The sequence below is a fragment of the Dipodomys merriami genome, unplaced genomic scaffold, assembly GCF_024711535.1.
Source record: "Dipodomys merriami isolate MVZ:Mamm:240054 unplaced genomic scaffold, mDipMer1.0.p SCAF_14, whole genome shotgun sequence".
NCBI classification, from domain to species: Eukaryota; Metazoa; Chordata; class Mammalia; order Rodentia; family Heteromyidae; genus Dipodomys; species Dipodomys merriami.
The window spans coordinates 37,637,527-37,663,369 of NW_027202715.1; the positions used below are offsets into that span (position 1 = coordinate 37,637,527).

General features: G+C 37.1%; 1 protein-coding gene and 1 non-coding gene across 5 annotated transcripts; both read right to left on the bottom strand.

Moving 5' to 3' along the window:
* Nucleotides 1-4,310: 4,310 nt before the first annotated feature.
* On the bottom strand, nucleotides 4,311-24,995 carry LOC138825800 (cytochrome P450 2C5-like). 4 transcript variants are annotated; one of them, XM_070020463.1, is made up of 9 exons: nucleotides 24,828-24,995; nucleotides 22,797-22,959; nucleotides 22,482-22,629; nucleotides 19,968-20,100; nucleotides 18,251-18,427; nucleotides 15,507-15,648; nucleotides 10,710-10,897; nucleotides 7,050-7,191; nucleotides 4,311-4,492 (listed from the first exon to the last, which is right to left on the bottom strand). In XM_070020463.1, exons 1-9 carry the CDS (start codon nucleotides 24,993-24,995, stop codon nucleotides 4,311-4,313), a joined length of 1,443 nt encoding a protein of 480 aa, XP_069876564.1. The 4 variants fall into 4 exon arrangements, with proteins under 4 accessions (XP_069876564.1, XP_069876563.1, XP_069876562.1 ...); XM_070020462.1 differs by having other exon boundaries at nucleotides 19,968-20,128; nucleotides 22,480-22,629; XM_070020461.1 differs by having other exon boundaries at nucleotides 15,507-15,654; nucleotides 19,968-20,128; nucleotides 22,480-22,629.
* On the bottom strand, nucleotides 8,654-8,758 carry LOC138826225 (U6 spliceosomal RNA). Its single transcript, XR_011371587.1, has one exon. It is a non-coding gene; the product is annotated as a U6 spliceosomal RNA (small nuclear RNA).
* Nucleotides 24,996-25,843: the final 848 nt, after the last annotated feature.

Here is a 25,843-nt window from a genome sequence, read left to right on the forward strand (position 1 = left end):
ATTAACCGTAATAAATATTATTTTTCATGCCTGGATATTTTTCAAGAAAGAAAAATATTATTTTTCTTTCTTGGACTGTCCTACTTTGTTCAAAATACAGTGAAGCAATGAAACAAAATAGAGTGCCATGTTGTCCACATTACGGCAAGCACTGGGAATGGGAAGGGGAAGATGGTAGGAAAATTCCTTGGCTATGTCACCTGTCAGATTGGGAGATGTGGATTCAATAAACAAAAGCAATGACCAGAAGCAGCTCCTCCTGGAGGAAAATACTCGGTGACACAGACATAGACAGGAATAAACATTAAAAACTAGGGTTCGTGTCTTTGCTTGGCATTAGTGTGAATAAAAAATAAAAACTGTAATATTGTTGTCAATATGTTTCCAGCTGAAAGCCAGATATGAGTTTATGTTTTTATATTACTAATCACCTGTTCTAGCATATTTATTGGCGTACATCAATTGTACAATTTGAGGTGCTTCATATGTGTGTACAATATACTATGACCATGTCATTTTTTCCTTCATTTTCACAATACTAAAGTTGAAATTCAGAGCCTGCTCATCTGGCTCTCATACTGTAGGGAGTTTGGGGAACTGCTGAGGTGGTAGGTCCTGCCTAACAGCAGGATTCGGTTTTTCTGTTTCTGTCTTGATCTTGTCTCATTCTGTTTTCTTAAGAATTAGTACACCGTGTAGTGGGGATCCTTCTTTAGTGTGTCATAGTTCCAACTTTATACTTTGGGCTTTTTTATGGGAAGAGAAGCGGGGAAGTGCAGGTGGCCCTGGGCCTGGTTTGGACCCTTAGTTAAACTTTGGAAGCTTATCTTCCACCAAAAAAAACCACAAATGAAGTTGTGGCTCAAGTGGTAGAGTGCTAGCCTTGAACAAAAAAGCTCAGTGTCACTACCCAGGCCCTGTCCATCAGCACACTCACTCACACACACACACACACACACACACACACACACACACACACACACACACACACACACAATACATATAGACACTTGAATGCTACCTTCAGTCTACCTTTGGCTAAAAAAAAAATCATTTCCGTGTTATGACCCAGGCCTCATTTTTTGGATAAGGATATACCACTGCAAGGGCTAGAGATGAGGTCATAACACATAAACCCCAAGTCTCATAAGATGCTACGTAGTTAAAACTTTCAGTTAAAACAAATTAAAAGTTCTTTCAGTTTGTACTGTTTTTCAATATTCATATTAATCACTGACTTTCAAAACAAATAAGAGTTTCATAATGGTAGTATCCATTGATTAAAATGAGGGTTAGGACCACCTTGTGTTTTTCATCTTGACAACTTGTAAATACTTTATGATGAATGAACTCTTTTTCCAGAACAAAACTAAGCAGTAACTTTTTTAGTTCATTCATCAAATAATGTTTTCAACTCACAGAGCTCTAAACTCTAAGCCATTGCAATCTAGTTCAGGAGTGATAGAACAAAATCTTTTATTTTTGGATGAACTACATTTGATGGCTCTATTGTAGATTATCTGCCTTATTCCCTATGAGTATTCCCACTCTTCTCTTCATGTCATGATGCAAAGAAGGATTTTGAAGAGTTTTACAATAGATAAATGATATATGACATACTGCATGTTCCAAGAAATATATCTAGTTACCTGATTTAAATACTGCATAGTGTATACAATTATTAAAACCTAACATGGAGCTTGGGTCCAGTGGCACTTGCTGGTATTATTAACTACTCAGAAGGCTGAGATCTAGAGGACTGCAGCTTGAAGCCAGCCCCAGCAGAAATGTACATGACACTCCATCTCCAAAATTACTAGTAAATCAGGCTACAGGGATATTTCAAGTGGTAGAACAACACCAAAGACAGTATGCCAACCAAGGATGGAATCCTGAGTGCAAACTCCAACTCCACCAAAAGTAAAAACATGGGGCTCCATAAATATAATTTTTTATTTTGTATATTATTTTAAATATCAAAGAATCATATCTAATTTTTCCATATCTTGAAAGTTTGAGTGGCATATTTTTCAACAGGAAAAAGCAAGTTGTACAAAATGCTTTTTTAGGGGCTGAGTAGCAGGTCCTGGGGATCAATGCAGGGCCTGGGCACTGTCCCTGAATTTTTGCTCAAGGATACTGCTTTATCAGTTGAGCCACAACACCACTTCTGGCATTTTTGTGATGAATGGTAGATAACATTCTCATGGACTTTCCCGTCTGGGCTGGCTTGGAACCCCAATCCTCTGATCTCAGCCTCCTGAGTAGCTAGGATTATAGCCATGAGCTTCCAGTGCATGTTCAATATACTCTCATAGTGAGACAATTTTATGGAAAACCATGTATAATGTATGCTTATGTCCTGTATAAATACATCTTGTATATATAAACAGGCATAACAATCCACTGATACATGTACAGATTGTGTATGCATCTAGGCCCAAATATATAAGATAAAAAATTCGTATGTACATATGACCATATAAGATGAGGCTAAGCAAAATGAACCCCAAGATATGGGCACAAGAGGTTTTTCTTTGTTGTTGTTGTTTTTAATGTAGTATGTGATTATTTTTGTTTCTTTGGTATGTTCTTCCCCCTATGATATATCCACTGTTGTCAGTGTATTTGATTTTGGTACCCTGCATCTTGTATATACTTTTACATAATTTGGGGATGGGGAATGGCAAAATGCTGAAACGAGGACACAGGGTAATCCCGTCACAGGACAGTGTTGGAAATGAACTTTACAACTTCTGTGGAAGGGAGGATTGGGGGAAGTGTGAGAGAAAAGGGATAGTAGGAGTAAATCAACGAATGGGGTAACAATGATCTACACAAAATATACTCATTACCTTTCCTGTGTAACAGTAACCCCTCTGTACAGCATCTTTACAAAAATAAATAAATCCTGGGCCAAGGGGCTTCCTTTTGTGAATGAGTCCAGCATTGGTGAAGAATGACAGTAGTTCTCATGTGATGCATAGCAAGGTAGAAGGAAGGGAAAATTGTGTGTAAAATGAATAATTGTGAAGGTTTGAAGAATGAAATGGGAGGAGTGATTTCAGTGTCCTTATTATAATTGTCATCACATTTATGTTGAGTGTAAAACAATGTGTACAAAGTAGAAAAACAGATGCAGGATATAGTCCAATCAATAGAGTTCTTGTCTAGGAAGAACAAAGCCCCGAATTTAAAACTTAGTACTTCTAAAAGTGAAGGAAAAACTTGTATGGTCAAAGTAAAATGTATGCAGGTATGAAACATCTCAAAATGTACAATTGATGTGCATAAATAAAAATAATGGAGCATATGATTATCAATATGAAAACATAAACTCATATCTGGCTTTCAGTTGCAAAGATCAATTGACAAGAAAATTTCACTTTTATTTATTTATTTATTTTGTTGGTTGTGGGGCTTGAACTCTGGGCTTAGGCACTGTCCCTGCACTCTACAGTTCAAGGCGAGTGCTCTACCGCTTGAGCCACAGAGGCAGTTCCAGTTTTCTAGTGCTTTATTGGAGATAAGAGTCTCACAGACTTTCATGCCCGGGCTGGTTTTGAACCTTGATCCTCAGATCTCAGCCTCCTGAGTAGCTAGGATTACAGGTGTGAGCCACAGGCCACCGGCTTTCCCTCTTTTCTTTTCTTTTCTTTTCTTTTTTTTACACTAACACAAAAGTAAAGACGTGAACACTAGCCTTTAACGTTATTCTCTCTATGTCTGTGTCTTACAATATTTTCCTCAGGGAGAGACACTTGTGGACATTGCTTTTGTTCATTAAATCTGCATCCCTAGATATGACAGGTGACATCATCAAAGAGTTTTCCTACAACCTCCCCCTTCCCATTCCCAGTGCTTGTTAGAATGGGTTCAACATGGCACTCTAGTTTGTTTCATTGCTTCACTGAATTTTGAACAAAGTAGGACAGTCCAAGAATGACCAAAGGCATGATGTTTATTATGGATTATATACAGAGAAAGCAGTCTGACCTATCACATGGTAATCATTTTTTGGTTTTGTCATACTAGCATATTAGTAAATCAGCATTAGAAAAATATTAGAACATGGAGTGGTGAATAAAACTATTATAAAACATAAGAGACTATAGATGTGATAGTGCAGTGACACAGGAATCCCTCCAAAATGGAGAACAGATCTTCCTGGATGTGGGGGCATCGGGGAGAGAGCAGATGTGAGAAGGGAGGACAGGAAAGCATTCCTGGCAGGGGAAGTTGGTGAGTGATACTCAGAGGAGGGAACTGCAGATTGCTGAACAGCTGGAGTCAGACAGCAGAGCTCTTCTTTACACTGGAATGAAGCGCAGCTGGTATGATGGTGGCACAGAGATAAGCCCATTCAGAACTGGAGTGGTATCAAGATCCTGTGGATCCACAAGAGGTTTCAGGTTGAAGTTCTGTAGAATGATGATCAGGAATAAAAACAGCTCCATGCGGGCCAGGCCTTCTCCAACACAAATCCGTTTGCCTGAAATTTTTGTAAAACAAAAACAAGTCAAAGCAGGAAATGACTCCACGTATGTAAGTGTGAGAGTGTGAAGCATTGCATTTTTAACTGGTAAAAGAAAGTGTCAATATGCCTTCAGTGAATTACCAAATGCAAAGAGAGCCGGAAAGCAGTACAGATACCTGGGAATATGTAATCTTCACTAATACATTATCTGAGAATGGCAGCACAGGCACACACAAACTTGTAAGTCTAGCACAGGAGACTAATAGAGAGAATCCTGAGTTGGTAACTACTTTGGGCTACATTTTTAAGATCTTCTCTAAAACAAATCCAAAGAAAATCATACCAAACTAAATTATATTTTAAGAAAACAGATTTCCATCTTCATGTAAGCATTTTATTAAGAATTTTTACATGATAAATGCTCTTTTAAAAAAATTTTCCTCCTCTCCTCCCTCTTTACTCTTTCTCTATGCTTGGTTGGGGATTGCCAAATTATTATGTCAGTTATTCTAGTATGTTCCCTGCTAAAGGAAAGGATCATAATTCTGGAAGATCTTTTACCTCCCAATCTTAATTTTTTCCTTTTTTCAACCTGGATGCTTAGTCCCATTCCTTCTCTCTTAGTATTATCCCTACTAATCAGGAAGGCCTATGATCATATTTTGGGATTTCCTCTAAACCTTTGTATCTATAGAGTAATAAATATGTAGGACATAGACCTACCCATGACTCCAAGTAGAATTCATCACATATAAAGATAGTGGTAGGAAATATTGCTTTCCAAGTCAACTCAGAAGTCAAATCTTGACACTGTCATTAACTACCCATGTGGGGTAAGTTAGTAAAATATCTGAGCCTTATTTTCTCCTAATATTAAATGGGGATGCTAATAATTCCTTTATAAAATGTTGGTGAGAAATTAAAATAATTGATTTTGATTTATTACAATTTTAATCAAGTATTCATGATCGATTTATAAAAATTTTGGGTCTCAGGTTTCAATGATACACTTTGTATGTTCTAGAGACATCTATGTTTTTCTAAGAAAACCTATTCATATTGCTCATGTGAACTGTTCCCAGAAAAATAGTGAACACATTTTTCATTTTAATATTGCCAGCCCAACTATCCATTTTATCAGCCTACATAAAATTACAAAGTTTAAGTACTACATCATGAAATTCCTTTTGGCTATGATACATTTCCCTACAGACATCAAGACCCAGACCACATTTCATGTCCTTTCTTGTGCTCTTTGTGTCCATCAAGCCATAAAATCTTGCCCTCATTCAGCTTCCCAAATATCATTTCAGATCGTCACTGACACTCAAATCATTTGAAGCCATAATTTTCTCATTACTTAAAATGTTTCCCTTTGTGTAAAAAAGAAGTGAATTTTTGAAGAGAGATCACTGCCTTTCCCATGGTATCTATATGACAGATGTGAAACAGATATCAAAGCTCAGGTTATTAGCTGGGTGCAGTGGCTCATGTCTACAATCCAACTACTCGGGAGGCTGAGATGAGAGGATCGTGATTAGAAGTGAGCCTGGGGTAAGAAAGTCCCTGAGACTCTTACCTGCAATTATCCACCAAAAGGCAGAAGTACAGCTGTGGCTCAAAGTGGTAGAATGCTAGCATTGAGCAACAAAGGTCAGGAACAGGGCCTAAATCCTGACTTCAAGCCCCACAACTGACAATTAAAAAAACAACAACAAACAAATGAAGGAACAAACAAAAAAGACAAAAAGTCACAGTGTCAGTGAAGGAAGGCTGCTCCCTGGTCAGACACACAGCACACATACTGCAGGTGTGGGGATACAATATCCAGACACATGTCTTAAACTGAAAGAAGAGCAGAGTGCTCTGTGATCATTGTGGGATATCTATCATACATTCCTGATATGTCCATAGGATTATTTCACAGTTTCTGACACTGTTAAGAGTACATGTTCTGTTCTTGTGGTGCATGACTTTCTTAAAAATGTTTTACTCTGTCTTCCATCTACTATCTGTCCCTTTTGAAGTACCTTAAATGTCTTAAAATGTTGCTAATGACATTTTCTGTTTAATAATCAAGTTCAATAACGTGACAAATGGGTTCATACTCCACCCACAAATACTCATGTCTTGTCATCAGTGATGATCTTCCCTCACTGCCTTTTGGTGTTCTTCTGTGCCTTTTGGGAGAGATTCATTCTATAGAGAAGCCTGGGGAGTGACAAATGCCACAAAAAGATGTGGGAGGGACCTCTGATGAGATCCTCTTTTTCATTGTGAGTTAGGGCAGTCTAAATGAGTTTCACTGTTTAGGAAGAGATCATTATGATATATGTATAGAGAGAATGCCATAATTGCTTGCTTTACCTTGTTGAACTTGGAAGAAATGCACAGAGAAACTGAGGTCTCGCTAATCTGATCAAACAGTGGAGATGCATCATGAACAGGAAAGTGCATTGGCATTGAGAGTGCTGCTCCTAATCCAGAGTTTCTGGGAAATATGCCAGGCCCAAGGAGGCTTTATGTAAGTTCCCACTGACATCCCCCCCAAAGTTATCTGAAATTTTATTACCTGCCGAGAAAGGCATAAAGTAGTTACTTTTCTTAAAGTTACCACTTTCATCCAGAAAGTGGCCAGGGTCAAACTTGTCTGGATTGGGGAATTCCTTGGGGTCATGCAGCACAGATGTCAGTGATGTCAGTATGAATGTGCCCTGGAAACAATACACACAGATAACATAAGCTAATTAGATAGATATAGATGTAGATATATGTATAGAGACACCTATATCTATATCTATATATACATAGATCTATACATATATATACCAAGCTCTGTATGAATTTATATATATAGATAGATCTATATAAATCTATACACACATACGTAGATATATAGATATATGTATGCATGTGTATGTATATAAAGCCAGGTGCCAGAGGCTCACACCTGTAATCCTAGATACTGAGGAGGCTGAGATCTGAGGACTACAGTTCACAGACAGTTCAGGCAGGAAAGCCCATGGTGCTGTTATCTCCAATCAATTACCAGAAAATCAGAAGTGGCACTGTGGTTAAGTGGTAAACCAGTAGCTTTGAGAAAAAGGTCAGAGACAGTGCTCTGGCTTTGAGTTCAAGCCCCATGACCAATAAAAAACATAGTTAAAGCAGTGACAGGTACAATGAAAATCACTTAGTTCAATCTTCTGGTCTATAGGTAATGAAGACTTCCATCCAGTGAACTGGCTTCAGAACCAATAAATATCAACACAGAATGTTTTGAAAAAAGGCAAGTATCTCCTAATTTTAACAATTCTATACCAATAGACATAAAGGATATTGAAGCAGATTAAAGCCCAAGGAACTCAAAAGTATGACTACAAGAAAAATTATTTCAACAAAATGATTTCAATACAATAAAAAGAACAAGTATAAAAATGAGTGAATTTTAAGTGGATACAAATAAGCAGCTGAATGAAGTAAGACAAACAATGAAATATATATAAATGAGGAGTTCAATAAAGATACATAAATATTAAAAAATAGTTAAACTAAAATTTTGGAAATGAAAAACTATATGAATCATAAAAACAATAGAAAAGAGTGTATCAAATTGAAACAGAATATCAGGGATCAAGGAAAATGTAGATATATTAGAATAGTCAGATGAAGAACTAGGTGAAAAGTAAAGTATGAAATGATTATACAAGCCCACCTGGGAAATTTGAAAAGTCAAACCTATGGAACATAGACATAGAGGTTGAAGAAAAGGCCCATGCTAAAACAATACAAAACATAGTCAATAAAATGATGTGAGACTATTTCCTAAATCTTTAACAATCCAGGTACAAGAGTTTTTAGGACAGCAAACAGATCATATCAGAAATGAATCACTCCAAGACACATTAAAGTTACATTAAATGTTCAGAAACAGTAAACAGTACTGACAGCTGCCAAAGAAAAGCAATGAGTCATCTATGGTGTCAGGCCCATCAGCATAACACCAGATTTCTCAACAGCAGAAACCTTAAAAGCAAGAAGGGCATAAAGCAATAGAAGGTCAACAACTACCCATCCAGAATACAATGGCTGCATTTGCTTACCTGTCCTTCCTCCATTCCTGTGCCCCTACATGTCCCTACTCCAATGTTTCCATTGCCTGGTATCCATTTTGATAAAAATATGGAATGATTCACAAATTTGAGAGTCACCCTTATGCAGGGGTCATGCTAATCTTCTCTGTATTGTTTCTTTTTACCATGTATGCTGCCTAAGACAGCACCACACAAAAATTTTAAACACATAAAAAGAAGAAACCCAGGCATTCGCACTGTGAGACCACAGGAGGATACTTTGGGGAGAAGAACACAAAGGTTCAATGCCTATGTGCATCTGATCATACAAAGTAATATTTATTGGAATGAACTCCAGGAAATGAAAATGAGGGTTTTTTCCTTCTTTTGCTGTTTTTTGTTTTCTTCCTCTTTGTTCTGTTTGTTCATTTATCTGTCTTTGGGAGTGTAAGGGGAGGCACAGAAATGGACGGACAAAGGGTGAACAAATGCAGCAGTGGCACTCACCAGACACTATGTTCAAAATGAACTGTACAACTTGTGGATGGCGATGGGAAGGAAAAACTGGGAGAGAGCCAAGGAAGGGGTGGCAGTGTCCAAGAAGTAACCTACTCTACCTGAATTATGTAACTGTAACCCCTCTGCACATCACCTGTATAATTAAAACTTTTCAAAGAAGAAGAATCATTACAGAGAATAGATCTGATTCAAAATATTATCATGTTTATGTTCAAAATTCATACATAAGTAAGAACATAGCGTAAATTTCCCTACTGTTATTTTTTTAATCTACTTAAGATATCAAAATTGACTATGAAATACCAAGCTTGAAATCTTTTTTGCCAATCATAATGAAACAAAGATGATCACTAAAATCTATTTTGTTTATACCATCCTGGCTGCCAGTGCAAAAATTCAATAAAGCAAAATTATAGGCACAGGAATTGGAAAAGCAAGTATAAAATATTAAAGCAGATATTATGGTAATGCACCCTAAAGTTCCAAACAAATCTACAGAGAATTCATTAGCAATGACTAGTAAATTTCATGAGTTTATATTTTATGAGGTCATCAGAATGATTAAGGCAATTTTGTTTCTATATATCAGGTACAAATGATAGCAAAGGCACCATAAAAATAATAACAATCAAGCCAGGCACTGGTGGCTCATGTCTGTAATCTTAGCTGCTCAGGAGGCTGAGATCTAAGGATCATGGTTCAAAGCCAGCCCAGGCAACAAAGTCCATGAGTCTCTTATCTCCAGTTAACCACCAGAAAACTGGAAGTGGAACTGTGGTGCAAACTGGTAGAGCACTAGCTTTGAGCAAATGAGCTCATGGACAGTGCACAGGCCAACAAGCACCAAGCCAATGAAAAAATAAAACAGTAATAGTGAGAATGCTATGTATTTAGAGAAAGTCTATGAATATATTTGTAACCGATCTTGAAAACAAAATATTACTTGGAAACTAAAGTAAAGCATAGGTAAATTAGAAGCAGGATTCATTCGTGAATTGAAGAAATTAAGGTAACATTTTTTCCCCAAAATTATCTATAGCAGAACATATTGGGAAATTGAAAAATAACAAGCTTTTGCATTCATTTGGAAATACAAAAACATAGCCAAAAGAAGAAGAGGAGGAGGAGGAGGAGGAGGAGGAGGAGGAGGAGGAGGAGGAGGAGGAGGAGGAGGAGGAGGAGGAGGAGGAGGAGGAGGAGGAGGAGGAGGAGGAGGAGGAGGAGGAGGAGGAGGAGGAGGAGGAGGAGGAGGAGGAGGAGGAGGAGGAGGAGGAGGAGGAGGAGGAGGAGGAGGAGGAGGAGGAGGAGGAGGAGGAGGAGGAGGAGGAGGAGGAGGAGGAGGAGGAGGAGGAGGAGGAGGAGGAGGAGGAGGAGGAGGAGAAAAAAAGACAACAAGAACAAGGAGAAGTCTCTAAAACGAAAAGAATTTAAGGGGCATAACAAAGTTGGGATTCACAGTGTGGGATACCAGGGATAATTTTGCATGGATATACAACCCCAATCTTGCTATACCACAACCTCTCCTGAGCAGCCAACGGTGAGACTTTTGCAGCTCTCTCAGGTGGTATGGAGGAGAGGAATCCTGCAGTGACCTCAAGAACTCAGGCTTCCTATGGAGACTCAGCAGAAAAGAAGCTCACTTTGGGAATGATGTAGTCTCTGAACTTAATGTCACGGGTCACTGCATGGGGAAAGGTCATGGGTATAAGATCAATGTATCTCTGGATCTCATGCAGCACAGCATCTGTGTAGGGCATTTGGCTCCGGTCCTGCATGCAGGGGCTGCGGTGCCTGCCAATCACATGGTCAATCTCTTCCTTCACTTTAGCTGGTGAGACATAATAAGAAATGGTGAAACAGGAGGAAAGAGACACATTGATCACAGTAAGTACATAAATTGTGATAGTGAATCTTAACAAGATTTGAAGTAAGGGCTGGGAAGGTAGCTCAGTGGTAGAGCGCTTGCCTTGCATGCATGAGGCCCTGGGTTTGATTCCTCAGCACCACATAAGAAAAAAGAAAAATGCTGGAAGTGGCCCTCTGGCTCAAGTGGTAGAGTGCTAGCCTTGAGCTCAAGAGCTGAAGGACAGCACCCAGGCCCAGAGTTTAGGTCCCACAACTGGACCAAAAAATTTTTTTTGAAGTAAAAAAATACATGCCCCATGGAGTATTAATACTTCAGCATGTACACACATCATCTTCCTGCTTAGTAGCCTTATAATGAGTTAATCAAGACATAGAGGTTAGTTTCTTGTTAAGAAAAACACAAACAAAAAAACAAAAAGATTATTAATGTACATGTAATATACTTTACATTGAGGTATAATACCTTTATTTAATATGTAAAAAGTATATTATCATAGGAACTACATACTTATAATACTGTAATAATAAAACATTATAAAAGAAGGGAATAAAATATGAACAATAAAAGTACACTTTTGAGGACACTATTATCTTCACTTGTATCTTCAGATTTCACAAGTCTCCACAAATATGAATGCTAATTTATGGGCTAGCCATCATAAACCATTCTAAGTATGACTTTGAAGATGTTAATGAAATATTCCCATTTTGTTCAAATTCAGAAGTATTTTTTGCTGATAAAAGAGATAATTTTACAGTAAAATGACTTTTAAATTCTATTAGTTTATAGATAATAAGTTAATAATGTGTCTTTTTAAAAAGGAGTTTACTTTTTCTGTAGTTGATATCAATAGAAGAATATATTTCAAAAACTAAACAGGACATAATTAAGTAAAACTATAAATAGGGATTGACTTTGGTCCAGACACATTATGATACATGAAAGGTTGTGCTGAATTGCAACCCTTTATACAGCAATTAAATAATGAAAATGAAAATATTTGTATGCATCTATGGAATTATCAGCATTAAATACATTTGAACAATAAATGTACCCTAATAAAAATGCAGAAGAAGAAATGGTAGTTCTCAAAGAAAAACAATAACCATTATTTTTTATTTTAAAATAATTATTATTTAAGCATTATACAAATAGTGTATATCTTTGTGTATGCATGTGTACAATGTACAGTACTACTCACATTATCGAAACACTTTCTGATGATATCCATATTGGGCATCCTAGAATCTGCTTTGGAAAATTATGTTCATATTCTAAATAATGATGCTTTCTTTCTTTTTTTTTTTTTTTTTTAACTGGACCTGGAGCTTGAATTCAGGGCCTGGCTGCTGTCCTTGAACTTCTTTGTGCTCAATAATATGTACTTTGTGCTCTATCACTTGAGCCACAACACCACTTCTGGCTTTTTTCTGAGTAGTTTATTGGAGATAAGAGTCTCATTGACTCTAATACCTGGCCTGGCTTTAAATTTCAATCCTCATATCTCAGCCTCATGAGTACATAAGAATCTAGGCATGAGCCACTGGTGCTGGATGCCCAGTTGATTTTTTAAATCACTTTTAGAGAATATTTATTGATATCCTAGTATGTGAGAGTGAAATGTGCATTAACACCTCTGTCTTATATATTTAGCCACATCTAAAAAGGCACATAGAGATAAACATGTATGTTTCACCTTACTTCATTCATAACAATATACTAGATATTATGTATCAGTATTTCAACCAATATTTACAGTTTCAAGCATTCTGGCTCAGAAATATTGTTCCCAGGGTGTAAATTAGAATTGCATTCCATTTATTGTACTTCTCTTTTCTTTCTTATCAGTCAGTTCATGATTTTCTATTTCCTGAGTTAGAATTATTTGAAAATTCACAAATACTTGTGTAAAAAATCTATCAATTCATGGTTAGTGAGAATTCTGAGGCTCTTGTCCATGTCTCCTTCATTCTCAGTGTCTCCCCTCCCTCCTTGCATCATTGGTTTCTGGTTTGTTCTGATGTTTTTGAGTTCTGATGTCAGTGAGTTTCAGAATACCCCATAACTTTCCTGTCCCAGTTTCTGGAGTCCATGATTTTCTTTGACTTGGTTTGAGATAACTGAACAAAACATATTGTGTGAAAAAAGAGAAAATGGGGTATGAAGTTTATGGCTGATTTGGAAGTCTACTCTCCCATCTTTTCTCTTTACTCTTAAGAATTTTGATGCACTCCCATCATCTCTTGATATCTGACCCAGTTGTGTCTTTCTGAAACTTGTGATGATCTTCTTTCTAACCCTGGTATTCTGGAATGCTACAACTTTATGCTGAGTAAAGGCTTTTATCCCTTTATTCTGCTGGACACTTGGAGAGTATTTTTTTTTATCAAATTGGTAAAATATGGAGGGTCTTAGAATTCTTCATTCTGGAAGAATTTCAGGAAAAAAGACAGATAAAAGTTGTACATCACCTTGAGGGGATGTGGCCAAAGGGAACACTACTGCATTGTTGGTGTGAGTGTAAACTTGTTCAACCACTTTGGAAAGCAGTATGGAGGTTCCTCAAAAGACTCCACATAGAGTTCCCCTATGACCCAGCAATCCCACTTTTGGACATTTACCCAAACAATCACGAACAAGGCTATACTAAATCTACCAGCACAACTATGTTTATTGCAGCATTATTCACCATAGCTAAGATATGGCACCAACCCAGATGACCCTCAGTAGCTGAATGGATCAGAAAAATGTGGTATAATATACATATATATTATATATAACAAGTATATGTCTATGACTAGCACAAAAGTTCAGAAACTATGTATGTATGACCATACTAGATGATGCTAAGTGAAATGACCCCAAAGATAGGGACACAAGAAGTTTTATCTTTTTTGCTGTTGTTTTAAATGTATTTATAATGTAGTATGTAATACTTTTGTTTCTTTTCTATGTATAACCCCTGTCTTCACTGTATTTGATTCCAGTGCCCTGCATCTTGTATATACATTTTTTCTAATTTGGGGAGGGGAAAGGAAATAACAAAATGCTGAAAGAAAAATACAGATTGACCCATTGTAACAATAAGATGTACAAGACACTATGTTGAAAACCAACTTTACACCTTTGTGGGTGGGGAAGGGAGGAGTTGGAGGTGGGGAGGGAAGGAATGGTAGGGGAAAAAACAAAGGAGGAGGTAACAATGCTCCATAGGAAATTTACACATTACCTTTTTCATGTAACTGTAACCCCTCTGTACAGTGTCTTTACAATAAAAGATATATACAAAAAATGTTATGCATAAAAAAGAGGGTTTGTTCAGGCCTCTCAACTTTATACTTCACTGGGATTGCCCAAAATTTCTGAGCACAGATTCTTAGTACAGAGAGAAAGAGCTTTCTTGGTGTGGAGAGAGAGTTTTTCTTTTCATCTGAGGAGTGGAAGTGTGATAAGAATTTGAACATGGAGAGTCTGTTTGCTAAATTCTTTTCTATCTTCTTCGATACTTGTTATTTCTAAATAGGAAACTTTATGAGGTTGGGGATGTGGCTTAGTGGTAGAGTGCTTGCCTATCATGCACAAAGCCCTTGGTTTCATTCCTCAGTACCACATACACTGAAGAAGGCAGAAGTAGGGTTGTAGCTCAAGTGTAGAGGGCTAGCCTTGAGCAAAAGAAGCTCAGGGACAGTGCCCAGCCCTGAGTTCAAGCCCTAGGACTGGCAACATAAAAAGGGAGAAACTTTATGGAATTTTGGAGACATAGCTTGGTTTTTCTTCCCTCAGAACTTTTCCTGTTACCACATTTAGGTGAAAGCAACATGTGTCTGGCTCAGTTACTTTATCACAATTACATCTACTCTGAGTATCAGAATTTTGGTAGACATCTTATCTGGTTAGTATTCTCTTCTGTTTTTTGTTGTGAGGGGACTAATTCTCATTTAAATTATTTTATACTTATGTCCTAAACCTTACATAGTGTTTCCACACCTAAAACTATATAAATACAAAACAACATTGTAAAAGATAAAAATCACAGATGCCCTTGTAAAATTCTAACTTTACCAAACATAAGTTTTATGGACTTAGATTTCTGAAATTTTAAAATTCCTTCAGGTATGGCATCTATCTCAATAATACCTTTCTAATGAGTTTCTTTTTAGAAAATGTTCTGGAATGGAATTTATCTCATACTTCCTCATTAATTTTTAGGACTTGTACTTATCCATTGGTGACAAGATATCTCTTGGGCCTATGGTCACATTAGAATAGTCAGAATGAGGAAAAATATATAGAAGAATCCATTGTAAACGCTGGAGTTTTTGGTGTAAAATTAATATGTTATTGTATGTCAATTTATTCTAGAGCAGTTTTCCAACGATTACCTGCCAGAAAATCCAGACACAAGACAGTCTTGCTGCTTTTCCTACTGCTGTGTTCTCATCACTTGTCTCTGATTTCAGCTGGTGGCACAGGATGTTGAGCTGTGAGACATATCTGACAAGGCATATCACTACCAGCATCTTTCCTATATTTTCTGAAGTTTCACCTAGGTCTCTCCCTGTGCTCCTACCTGTGACATGAGGGTGCTTCATCAGGAGCAGCAGGGAGTATCTCAGTGTTGTGCTCGTCGTTTCTGTCCCACCACCAAATAAATCAGATGCAAGTATTGTCAAACCTTCATTAGTAAATTCCGATGGCTCCTTGTGATTTTCCTGCTCCTAAGATTTGATGCAACTATGTTATTTACCAGCACATGTGATGACAGTGAATTCACAATATCTCACAGTGGTATGAAGTTGGAGAGTAAAAGAATAAAAGCAATGTACAATTGATAGTGGCATGGTGACTACTTTAAGCTAAGTAAGGCTTCAGGCCTCCTGGGCTGTCCTGACTCTAACTGATCTGGTGCTGTGACTGTATTTGAGGTCTGAAATTCATCATTCATTTAAGCTATTAATAACTGAATTTTCTCTAAATATTAAAGGATCAGAAAATTGAATACTAGAAGTAGGAAAATTAGGGACATAAGTGTTGTAAGCCTGAAGGAAAAATCTGCAATTAAACTTTTTTTGCTGTTGATGTTATTGAACATGGTGTGGACATTGTCCTTGAGCTTTTTTCTTCAAGGCTAATGCTATACCACTTGAACTACAGCGCCACTTCCCACTATTTTCTGTTTGATTTGGAGATAAGAGTCTCAAGGACTTTTATGTTCAGGTTGCCTTCAAACTTTAATCCTTATATCTCAGCACCTTGATAGTAGTTTTACAGGGATGGGTCCTCATTGCAATTTAACTTCTTGTATCACACATTTGCATATGCTAAATATTGCTTGTGAAAATGCTAAAAGGCAGCAAAACTTAGGAGTCACAAGGAACGAGAATGGGTTCATCAAAACCCGATGAGTCAGCAGATGGGAAGCACCAAGTCAGGTGGTCTAGGGAACCTGAGTAGGAATGACTAGGAGAGCATGAGCTGAAGAGACAGTAATCATGAAGACAAAACGTGTTCACGTTAACTTGTCATTGGAACAAGGAGAGAGGATGGATGAAGCAGTGCCAAGGACTGAGAAGATGGCCCAAAACCAACTTGTCAACAAGGCTGCAGTTTTAGATGTTGAATGAGGAAATCATTAAATGGTCAAAATACATCATTTTCTAACTGGTCCCTGGGCCAACATTAAATCCATCATGCTTTTGTAATCTTCAGATGACTTACAGTATGTCTAATAATATGTAATTAAAGCAATGAAAATGAACGGATCCTCTCAACATTTGTACTTTCTTGGAAAAGAGTCATCTCCTTTGACTATATCAGCATCACATGCTTTGAAAGCTGGTCAAGTTAAACAATCTTTGGTAATATCTACTTTTCTATGATCATCAAACTACAGCTACTCTTAAAACTTGAGGTCAACTTACTCTAGCATAGTATGTTCAAACACCAATATTAAAGCTCCATCTGTCATAATAAATTTGGAGACTTAATAGTTGCAGGTCACTTAGAGTATTATACTCTAGGCTGTGTAAATGTTGAAAAATTAATGGAAATCTAAATGAATGAAAAATCTAATGATTCCATGTCATGGACTAAAGCACTAATTTTATCTCATATGCTATCATCATGCAGGAGAAGTTAATGCTTCTAAGATAAACAAAAGAGATGAGAGTCTGTCATGAATAGATCTACCATATAAGAAGTGCTAAGGGGAATCAGCTTTCAAGTAGAAATTAAAGCATATTCAACAATAAATTCACACCAAGTCAAGAAATACATGTCCTTGTTAAATATACCCATACAGAAAATATGAATGTTAATTATATTACTTTTTTTCAACCTCGTTTTAGGTTTTTTTAATATATATTTTTAAGGGAAATATAGGAGGCAATAATCATAGATGAATTCTATGGATACCCAATGTATTAAAGATGTAATGTGTGACAAAACAACCAAGGAAGGATGCCATTTGAGGGGGGAGGATTAAAAGTGTAGTCAGACACTAATTCCCTCTAATTTCACACTAGACTGTCATAAGTGTGCTTTAGTAATCCCATGGTAAGTAATGAGGATTTAATTTTACTTAGTTGATTGCAGTATATCATATAGATATATAATACATATTATATATGCATTATCTATATGTATTTTACATATATGTTACCTATATAATATACTCTATATGTTTATGTGAAAAAGCATAAGGGAAACCTCTAAAATCTATATAAACCTAACAGAGAGGTGAATATGACTAAATTACATTATACACATCTATAACATATCACAATAGAAGCCTTTGCACAATAAGTTTGTTAATAAAAATGTGAAAGGCATAATAAAATAATATTGTGATATATATTTTTAAATACCACAATTAACAATCTGTTATAAGGAAGATTAACCAAGACCAATTAAGAATCATTCCAAAATTATTTCTTCAAAACCTATTCTGACTTAGAGAACGTGCAGGAAGTCCACCATAATTACATAATCTATACTATACAGTATATAATAATGACACACATCTTTATATAATGACACATATTTTGCAGGAAAATTGTTTCTATTTACCTGCCATGTGCATTCTGCTTCTCTTTATTATATTATTTTATATAAAAAGAGTAAATGTATTCTAATTATTTGAGAAATTAATTTTAAGTTTCCCAGGATGATTAATGTAGATTCCTTTATATAACTGATAACTTACTTTTTCAAGCACTGCTGGTCTGATGGTTTAAACATTTCTAGTAAAACAGACTAACTAATATGTCACAGAATGCTCAAGGATTCAAATAAATGTGATTTTTGACATTTTACCTGTTTCTTTTTAATCAGGAAACAATCAATCAAGTCCCTTGGATTGTTAACATCCAGTGATTCTTCATGGTCATTTATTTTCTTCAAAATGTAACTATGTAGATCATTAAAATTTTTTAGTAATGTTTTATGACTTCCTGGTAGATAATCAATGAGATCAGGGAAAAGGTTGTAGATCTAAAAGCAAAAGTAATAACTTAATAAACATATTTGCATATAAATACCCTATATATTATAGAAAACTTGGCTGTAAATAAAAATGACACATGGCTTCCATCTTGAAGGGAAATTTCAATGGAACATATAAAATGAGAGGGGTTCAAGGATACCCTAAAATTCAGTCTCATGAGAGAGTACCTAACCTCTCTGTGATCACATATTTATTAACTTTTACAGAGTTTAAGCCATGTCAAACTCTGTAAAACATTGTGAAGATTTTTTTGGGGGGTCCAGTTGTAGGGTTTAACTGTGGGCCTGGGCGCTGTCCCTCAGCTCTTTAGCTCAAGGCTAGCACTCTACCACTTGAGCCACAGAGCCACTTCCAGCTTTTTTCTTTTTGCTTATGTGGTGCTGAGGAATTGAACACAAGGCCTCATGCATGCAAGACAAGCGCTCTACCACTGAGCCACCTTCCCAGTCCCAATTGTGAAGATTTTTGTAGTTCTATTTTTTCATTTCTCCCCAGACTACTTCATCATCTAGGATCACAGTGGAATCAGCAAACACTCTGACTCTACTCAGAGATTCCTAGTAGTTTCTATTGTTGCAAATATGCTCCCTTTCTGAGGAAAAATACTTCTGCTCTGTAATAGCATGAATATGAGATGTCTGAAAACAAACCTGTGGGAAATGTAAGCTTTCAGTAAGCACCTGGATATCCACTGATCCACTAGGCATCTATCAGGACCTGAACAAAACAATTTATAGGAAAATCCCTTTGGGATTTATTGGGAAATATCAAATTAATTGCATAAGCACATTAACTTGAATCAATCCTCTAGGCTTAGACATTTTTCTCAGCTGATTACTTTATATTGTTTTTCTTCCATTTCTATTATTATAGGTTAGCTGTCAAATGTTCTCATTTTGACATGTCCATATATAAATAAAATGCATTTTTCCTTTTGGTGCCAGGACCAGGGTTCGAACTCAGAGCCCCAGACTCTTGCTTGGCTTTCTTGGTCATGACTCTTTTTTGCTGACTATTTGGGAGATGGATTCTGTCACACTTCTCTGCCCTGGCTGGCTCAAATCCCTGATATTCCAGGTCTCACTCTTCTGAGTAACTAATGTATATCTATGAGCCAACAAGGCCCAGCTATAAAATACATCTAGATGAGACAATATATCTAGACTCCTCTGCTACTCTCTCTCATCATTTCCTTCCCTGTTTCCCAAACCAGTTTCAACATGCTTCATTTTGGAACTGCAGAAAATGAACTACACCCTTATCTATTTCTCTGAAGTTATATCAATTGAAAGTTGATCAAAGATCTTAATATAAAACCAGAAACTTTGAAGCTACTACAAAAATAGAATAGGGAAAATGCTAGAATGTGTGGTCATAGGCTGTAACTTCCTGAATGGCACTCTACCATTCTTTAGGTAGCACTGTTGGGTCCAATGTTCACCTTACTAGTCGCTCTTTATTTAACTTGGGTCTGTTAAAAAAAAAAAAGACAAGTGTTTTCTTAGGAAGAAAAGATCTTGACTTCACCTGTATCCATGGTGAGCTCAGCAATTCAGCATTCTCATTCAATTTCTCCATCAAGTTCAGGAATTCCTGGTCTTTATAATCAAAACGATTCTGGAAAACAATGGAGCAGATGATATTGCAGGGAGCACAGCCCAGGATGAAGGTGGGGTCACAGGGTGAGCCTGAAGAGTCAGAAACAAATGAAATATACATATGAAATACTGTACTCAGCCTTTGTCATCTTTACCAATTTTTATTACTGTTTTACTGTAAATTCTTCTAACAGCCAAATATCCCATTTGAATTAAACCTGCATATCTTTAACATGGAACCTGAGTTGGCCAGTACAAACCAACTAGCAAAATAATGTCAGTTCATACTAATTGCCTTTACCTATAGTCTTTCCATCAGATATATGCTATGTTGGAAAAAGAAGACTTTTACATACCTAATAGTCAACCATTCAGAGTAGCAATACATCTGTTTCCAAAACCTATAGACTAGACTACACAAAACTGAGAAAGTCTGTGATGGAATATCAGGTGTCTATAGCTTTTTAAAATCACCAATGGAGAGAAACTAAAGAGAGATTTTACCAGAGTTCAAGTACTAGAATGAACCAAGGTAAAAAGCAGAATGTTTTCATGTTGCATGAGGAAAAAGAGTAATAACTAAATTTAAGCCTGTTATTAAATGTAAATGTCAGGGAAGGCAAACAAAAACATAGCATTAATAAATGGGAGATTCTTTTTCATTTCAAAATTAATAAGTAAATTTCCCCTCCTTAAGGAATAAGTAGACACTAAGTCTAATCAAACACAAAATTTAATTTATGGACAGGGCTGAATTTTTGGAATTCTGCAATAAACAATATATACATATATATTTAAATTTGTTTGCCTCTGAGGTTCTATTATTTGACAGATTAATTTTATTTATGGCACTCTGTACAATGAAATGTCTATGAGCAAATCATCAACATGTAAAATGCTACTGAGTTTAAACTGAAAGTAAATAGTCATGAATTAAAGACATTGTGAATTGACGTGGATTGTTTGGATTAAACAAGTGTCATTGAGCTAGTTGCATATATGTAGGTTAGTTAATGATTGAAATGAGTCTAAGCTCTCAGAAAAACTTTTATTATAACTATGAAGGGGGCAGTTATTTGGGAAGTTGTTGAGATTTGCTATGACTGCAGGTGTGACATTCACAGATTAAATCTGATTTTAACTCTTTCATTTTATTTGGGACAATGAATTTAAAAAGCCAGGTTATGTGGAATCCAAGTGGACAATGCTATCCATTGTTAACTATAGGTTAGTAGATTTGTTAAGTGTGTAATTAACAGAAGATTTTTAAGATAAAATCCAATACACATGGGGAAAAAGAGACGGACAAAATTGAAAAATGAACTAGAATACACTAAAAGAAGACTGGATAAAGAACTGATCATAATAGTTGAAATATAGCTAATTGTGTGTATTTTACAGATAGAGCACATACTTATTCAAAATACATAAATAAAATTCTAAAGTACTGGGTAAGAAGAAATAAGCAATGTTGACCTATAGAAATTGTACTATATTTTCAGAGAAATAATTTTTGAAATGAAGTTTATTGAGACAATAAAGCAAATGAAATCTTACACACACCACGACTATCCACAATTGTAGGCATGGATACTGAGAAATCACTGAAATGTCAATGATAATAAGCGTACCATATAGTTGCATCTTTGTGGGTAGACAGGGTCGTTACTTCACTGTTCAATTAGCGCACACGATGATGCAATGGCTACATTACGTACCCTCAATTATGCTAAGAGGGAAGCATTGTTCCTTAACTCTTCAGAAAAGAAACAGAAAATATCTGGTGTGTTAGGTCCGCATGGAAAGCCAGAGGCTAGAGGCTTATTCCTTTGGTTCTTTCCTCTTGAATCCTAGAAGTCCCTGGCCAGCACTTGAAACCCAAGCATCTGGCATGCCTGGGTGCAGCTCAAGGTCCCTTTGAGATCATCTCTGCTTCCACTGTGGACAGACCCCCTCCCCGCCCTTCCCTATATAATTTTTCTCCTCCCCTCATAATCTCTCTTGCTCCGCCCAATTCCATTTTGTGAGGCTAAAGTTTGCTCTCTCCCTCTCTCAACCACTCCAGAGTGCCCTTTTGGAAACCTTTACATGGCGATGTGATGTTCTTGACAAAAACCCAGATACTCAGGAGGCTGAAATCTGGGGATTGTGGTTGGGAACAAGCCCAGGCAAACAATCGCTGCAAATCTATGACACCTATACTATCTCACCAGCTAGAAGCTTGAACTGGAGGTATAGCTCAAATGGAAGAGCACCAGCCATGATCTGGGCAAGAGTTTAAAGCCCAGAGTTCAAACCCCAATTACTGCCATAAAACAAAAAAGGAAATTTACATTCATGATTTCTGATTAGAAAACAAAAGAATCCATTTCTGAAACAGAAGGGACTTAATGGAGCCTTTTATATTCCTCTCTAAAATAGTGATATAAAGCAGCTCCCACCCTTGGTTTTCCTCAACTCCTCCACGAGGCAGCGGGCTTCCTCTTGAACACGCTCTTCAATGCTCCTCTTCCCCATCCCAAAATTCCGCAAGGTCATGAGTGAGAAGCGCCTCATCTCTCTCCATCTGTGTCCATTGCTGAAAACAATTCCTAAATGAAGGGAAGCAGAAACATGGATGGAGAAGTCAAGCAAGGAAAAGGAAGCTGACAGATGGCAGGTACAGGAATGGCCAAGCTTTGGCTCTTTTTCCATCCTCCTTATCCACACTTCCTCTGTCCACACACAAATATACACACACATGGATATGTACACTTACCAAGGCCTCTGTTAGCTTTTTCAGCCCATGGGAGCCTGCCTCTTCCAGAAAACTCCTCTCCATGATCAATCAGAGCTTCCTTCACTGCTTCATAGCCATACAACACCACAGTGGGCTGCATGCCCAAATACAGAGTGAACACAGGGCCATAGACTTTTGAGAACTGGAAAATGAAAAGAAAACAAATACTAGAGACAGAGATCATTATTTGTTCCTCAGTGTGAGCCTGAGCAAAACTGATACCATCATTGTATTTTTATGCTTCTTTATTTTGGCAAACACTGTTATACCCAAGTCCCAGAGACCCTCCGACGACCACCGAGAGACCAGGGAACCCAAACTGCAAAATGCAAGGTTTACTTAACAAGCCAAGGCTCAGGCCTCGTCGGGTACCCCCCGACACAGCAGAGGAAGGGAGGGGGCCCCGAGTAACAGTATAGCTGGGCTTATAAAGGCAAAACCCACAAAATTACAGCAATGATATGGTTTAGGGACAAGTTCTATTCTAATTGGTCAGGAACCCGATGTCTGCTTGAACCATCGAGGCTGACATCTCCTGTGGTTAATCTTCTACTGACTGGGTTTCGAAACCATCCTGTTCTGGGGTGTTCTGCAAACTTTAAATAAGTTTCCAAAAATTTTGCACAGACATATTATTGTTTAACTCATTTTTGCAACCTTCGCAACATTAACTTAGAACAGGAATTAGGGACTGACACAAGTTAACTTTTAGAAGCTGTCATACATTGGCTTTAGTTTGGTTCTTACAACATAACTTAAAATATTGCAAAGATCATATGTTATAAAGGAGGTTTATTATAGCTGTTACTTAGAAATGGCCTATAATTGGCCATTCAATGGACAAGGCAGTTGATACAACATTATCATTCATCCTCACATCAACACACACAGAAGCCTTGTCATGATTCACAAAGAACAAAACAAAGGTCTGTGGATTCTAAATTCATTTCTAGAGCATCATTGATAAGGCTTATTGGACATTCCATGCTTAAGATATGTTTAATTCTCATTTGTACTCCTAACCAGTGTCAGATTACTGCTTTCAGATAACCTCTGAAGCTCTGACTGGTGAGAATATTACTTCCTTTGACAAACAAGAGAAACTGCAGTTTTAAGTCAGCACAGGTGTTTCTATAGGCAAGTGCAGTTTGGGATCTATCGGTATTAGAAGCAGAGGGTGGGCCCCGCAGAGGCTGCCCTAGTACATGAAACATCCTCCCAAACAATTTCTCACCCAGCAGCATTTTTTGCTCCAGACAAAGTTTTAAGCAAAAATCCAGGTAGACTCTGATACCACCAGTATCCCCTAAATGGTCTCATGTCTTTATGTTCTCTCATCCTCACAGATAGCTCTTTTCAATCACTCATAGCTTCTCAGAGAAGTTAGCTTTCATGATTACAAAAAAATCAATGTCTAATATGCTATATGAGTTTTTCTTTCTTTTTCTTTTTTTCTTTTTTTGGTCCGGTCGTGGGGCCTGAACTGTGGGCCTGGGCGCTGTCCCTCAGCTCTTCAGTTCAAGGCTAGTGCTCTACCACTTGAGCCATAGCGCCACTTCCGGCTTTTTTCTTTTTGCTTATGTGGTGCTGGGGAATCGAACCCAGGGCCTCAGGCATACAAGGCTAGCGCTCTACCACTGAGCCAGCTTCCCAGCCCGCTATATGAGTTTTTCATATGAACTTTTAATCACAGAACTTTCCTTACCATGGAGCTTCAGGAAAAAAAAAAAACCATCATAAATGTCACTATCTAACTAAGATGGGGGGAGCCATCCATAACCTGTGCAATTTTGTGGCTGAGACTAAAATAGACAGTAAACCACTCACATAATACATTACTTCATTCCATGATTAAAATACAAACTGGAAAAGTCACAAGCATGTTACACTTTTTACAAGGATTTTGTTTTATGATAACAAATCATGCTATTCTACCTTCAGCACTACATTTAAAATATGGTTTCATTCATATCTGTCAGAGAACATTGGCCAAACATGAAGAGTACTTACTTTGGTTAAAGATTTAGTGATGTCTTTAATATCAACCTGCAGTATATTTCCAATAATTGGGAAAGGAGTGGGACCTGGAGGGAGCTTCTTTCTCCCAGAGTTCTGTCTCCATATTGAAAAGAGAAGAAGACAGGAGAGACCCAGCACCAAGACAACTACTGGACCCATTGAGGCCTTCTCTTCTGAGAGTACTGTGAGCTTGCAGGGCAGACCTTTTATAATGTTCCCTGAGACTGTAGGTGTGCCTCTTCAATGTGTTAGTCATGATTAGCTGGAAGTTTACTTTAACATCTCTTCTGATTATACTTTGTCCTGATGATAGAGATAAAAGTAGAATGACCTGTACACATGTCCCTTTTTCCAGAGGCCACAGAGGCAATTGTGATTTAGTTGCACTGGTTAGCGATCAAATATTGCTACTTAAAATACAAACCTACCTGCTTTCAATGTTCAGCTATGGTTAAGAAGTATTAAAGTCAACAACTTGAACATTATTCAAATATGGCATTCATTTAAAAAATTGTTGCTATTCTAAGGTAGATGTACAGAGGGATTACAATTACATAAGTCAAAGAAAGATTATTTCTTGATTCTTAGATTGGTGTCACATTGGGAAGTTTTGGAAATTAGGGTATTCTGTATTTTCTTGGAAATGTGTATTTAAACTTGTTTTTTGCTATACAACACTTCCAAATGTGTTGTCACTACTGAGACTCTTCAACAAGTTGGTAGACTTGTCCATTGCTATTTCTAACTCAATGTAAACTACCTAGCATCAGTCATGCATTTTGAAAAGCCAAATATATATTGAGTACTGAGCAAAAGTTGCAGGTCCTTGACCATTATACAACAGAAAAATGGATAGCTAAGATCTTTATTATTTTTCTTTGTCTAGTGAGGTAAGGGAGGAGCAGGAGTACAGAGCTGTGGATGCCACATGGCTCATAGGTGGAAGAGCTAGGTTTCAGGGAGATGTCTCATGGCCGTTGCCGTGCACCATGGCTTCCTGAAGAACA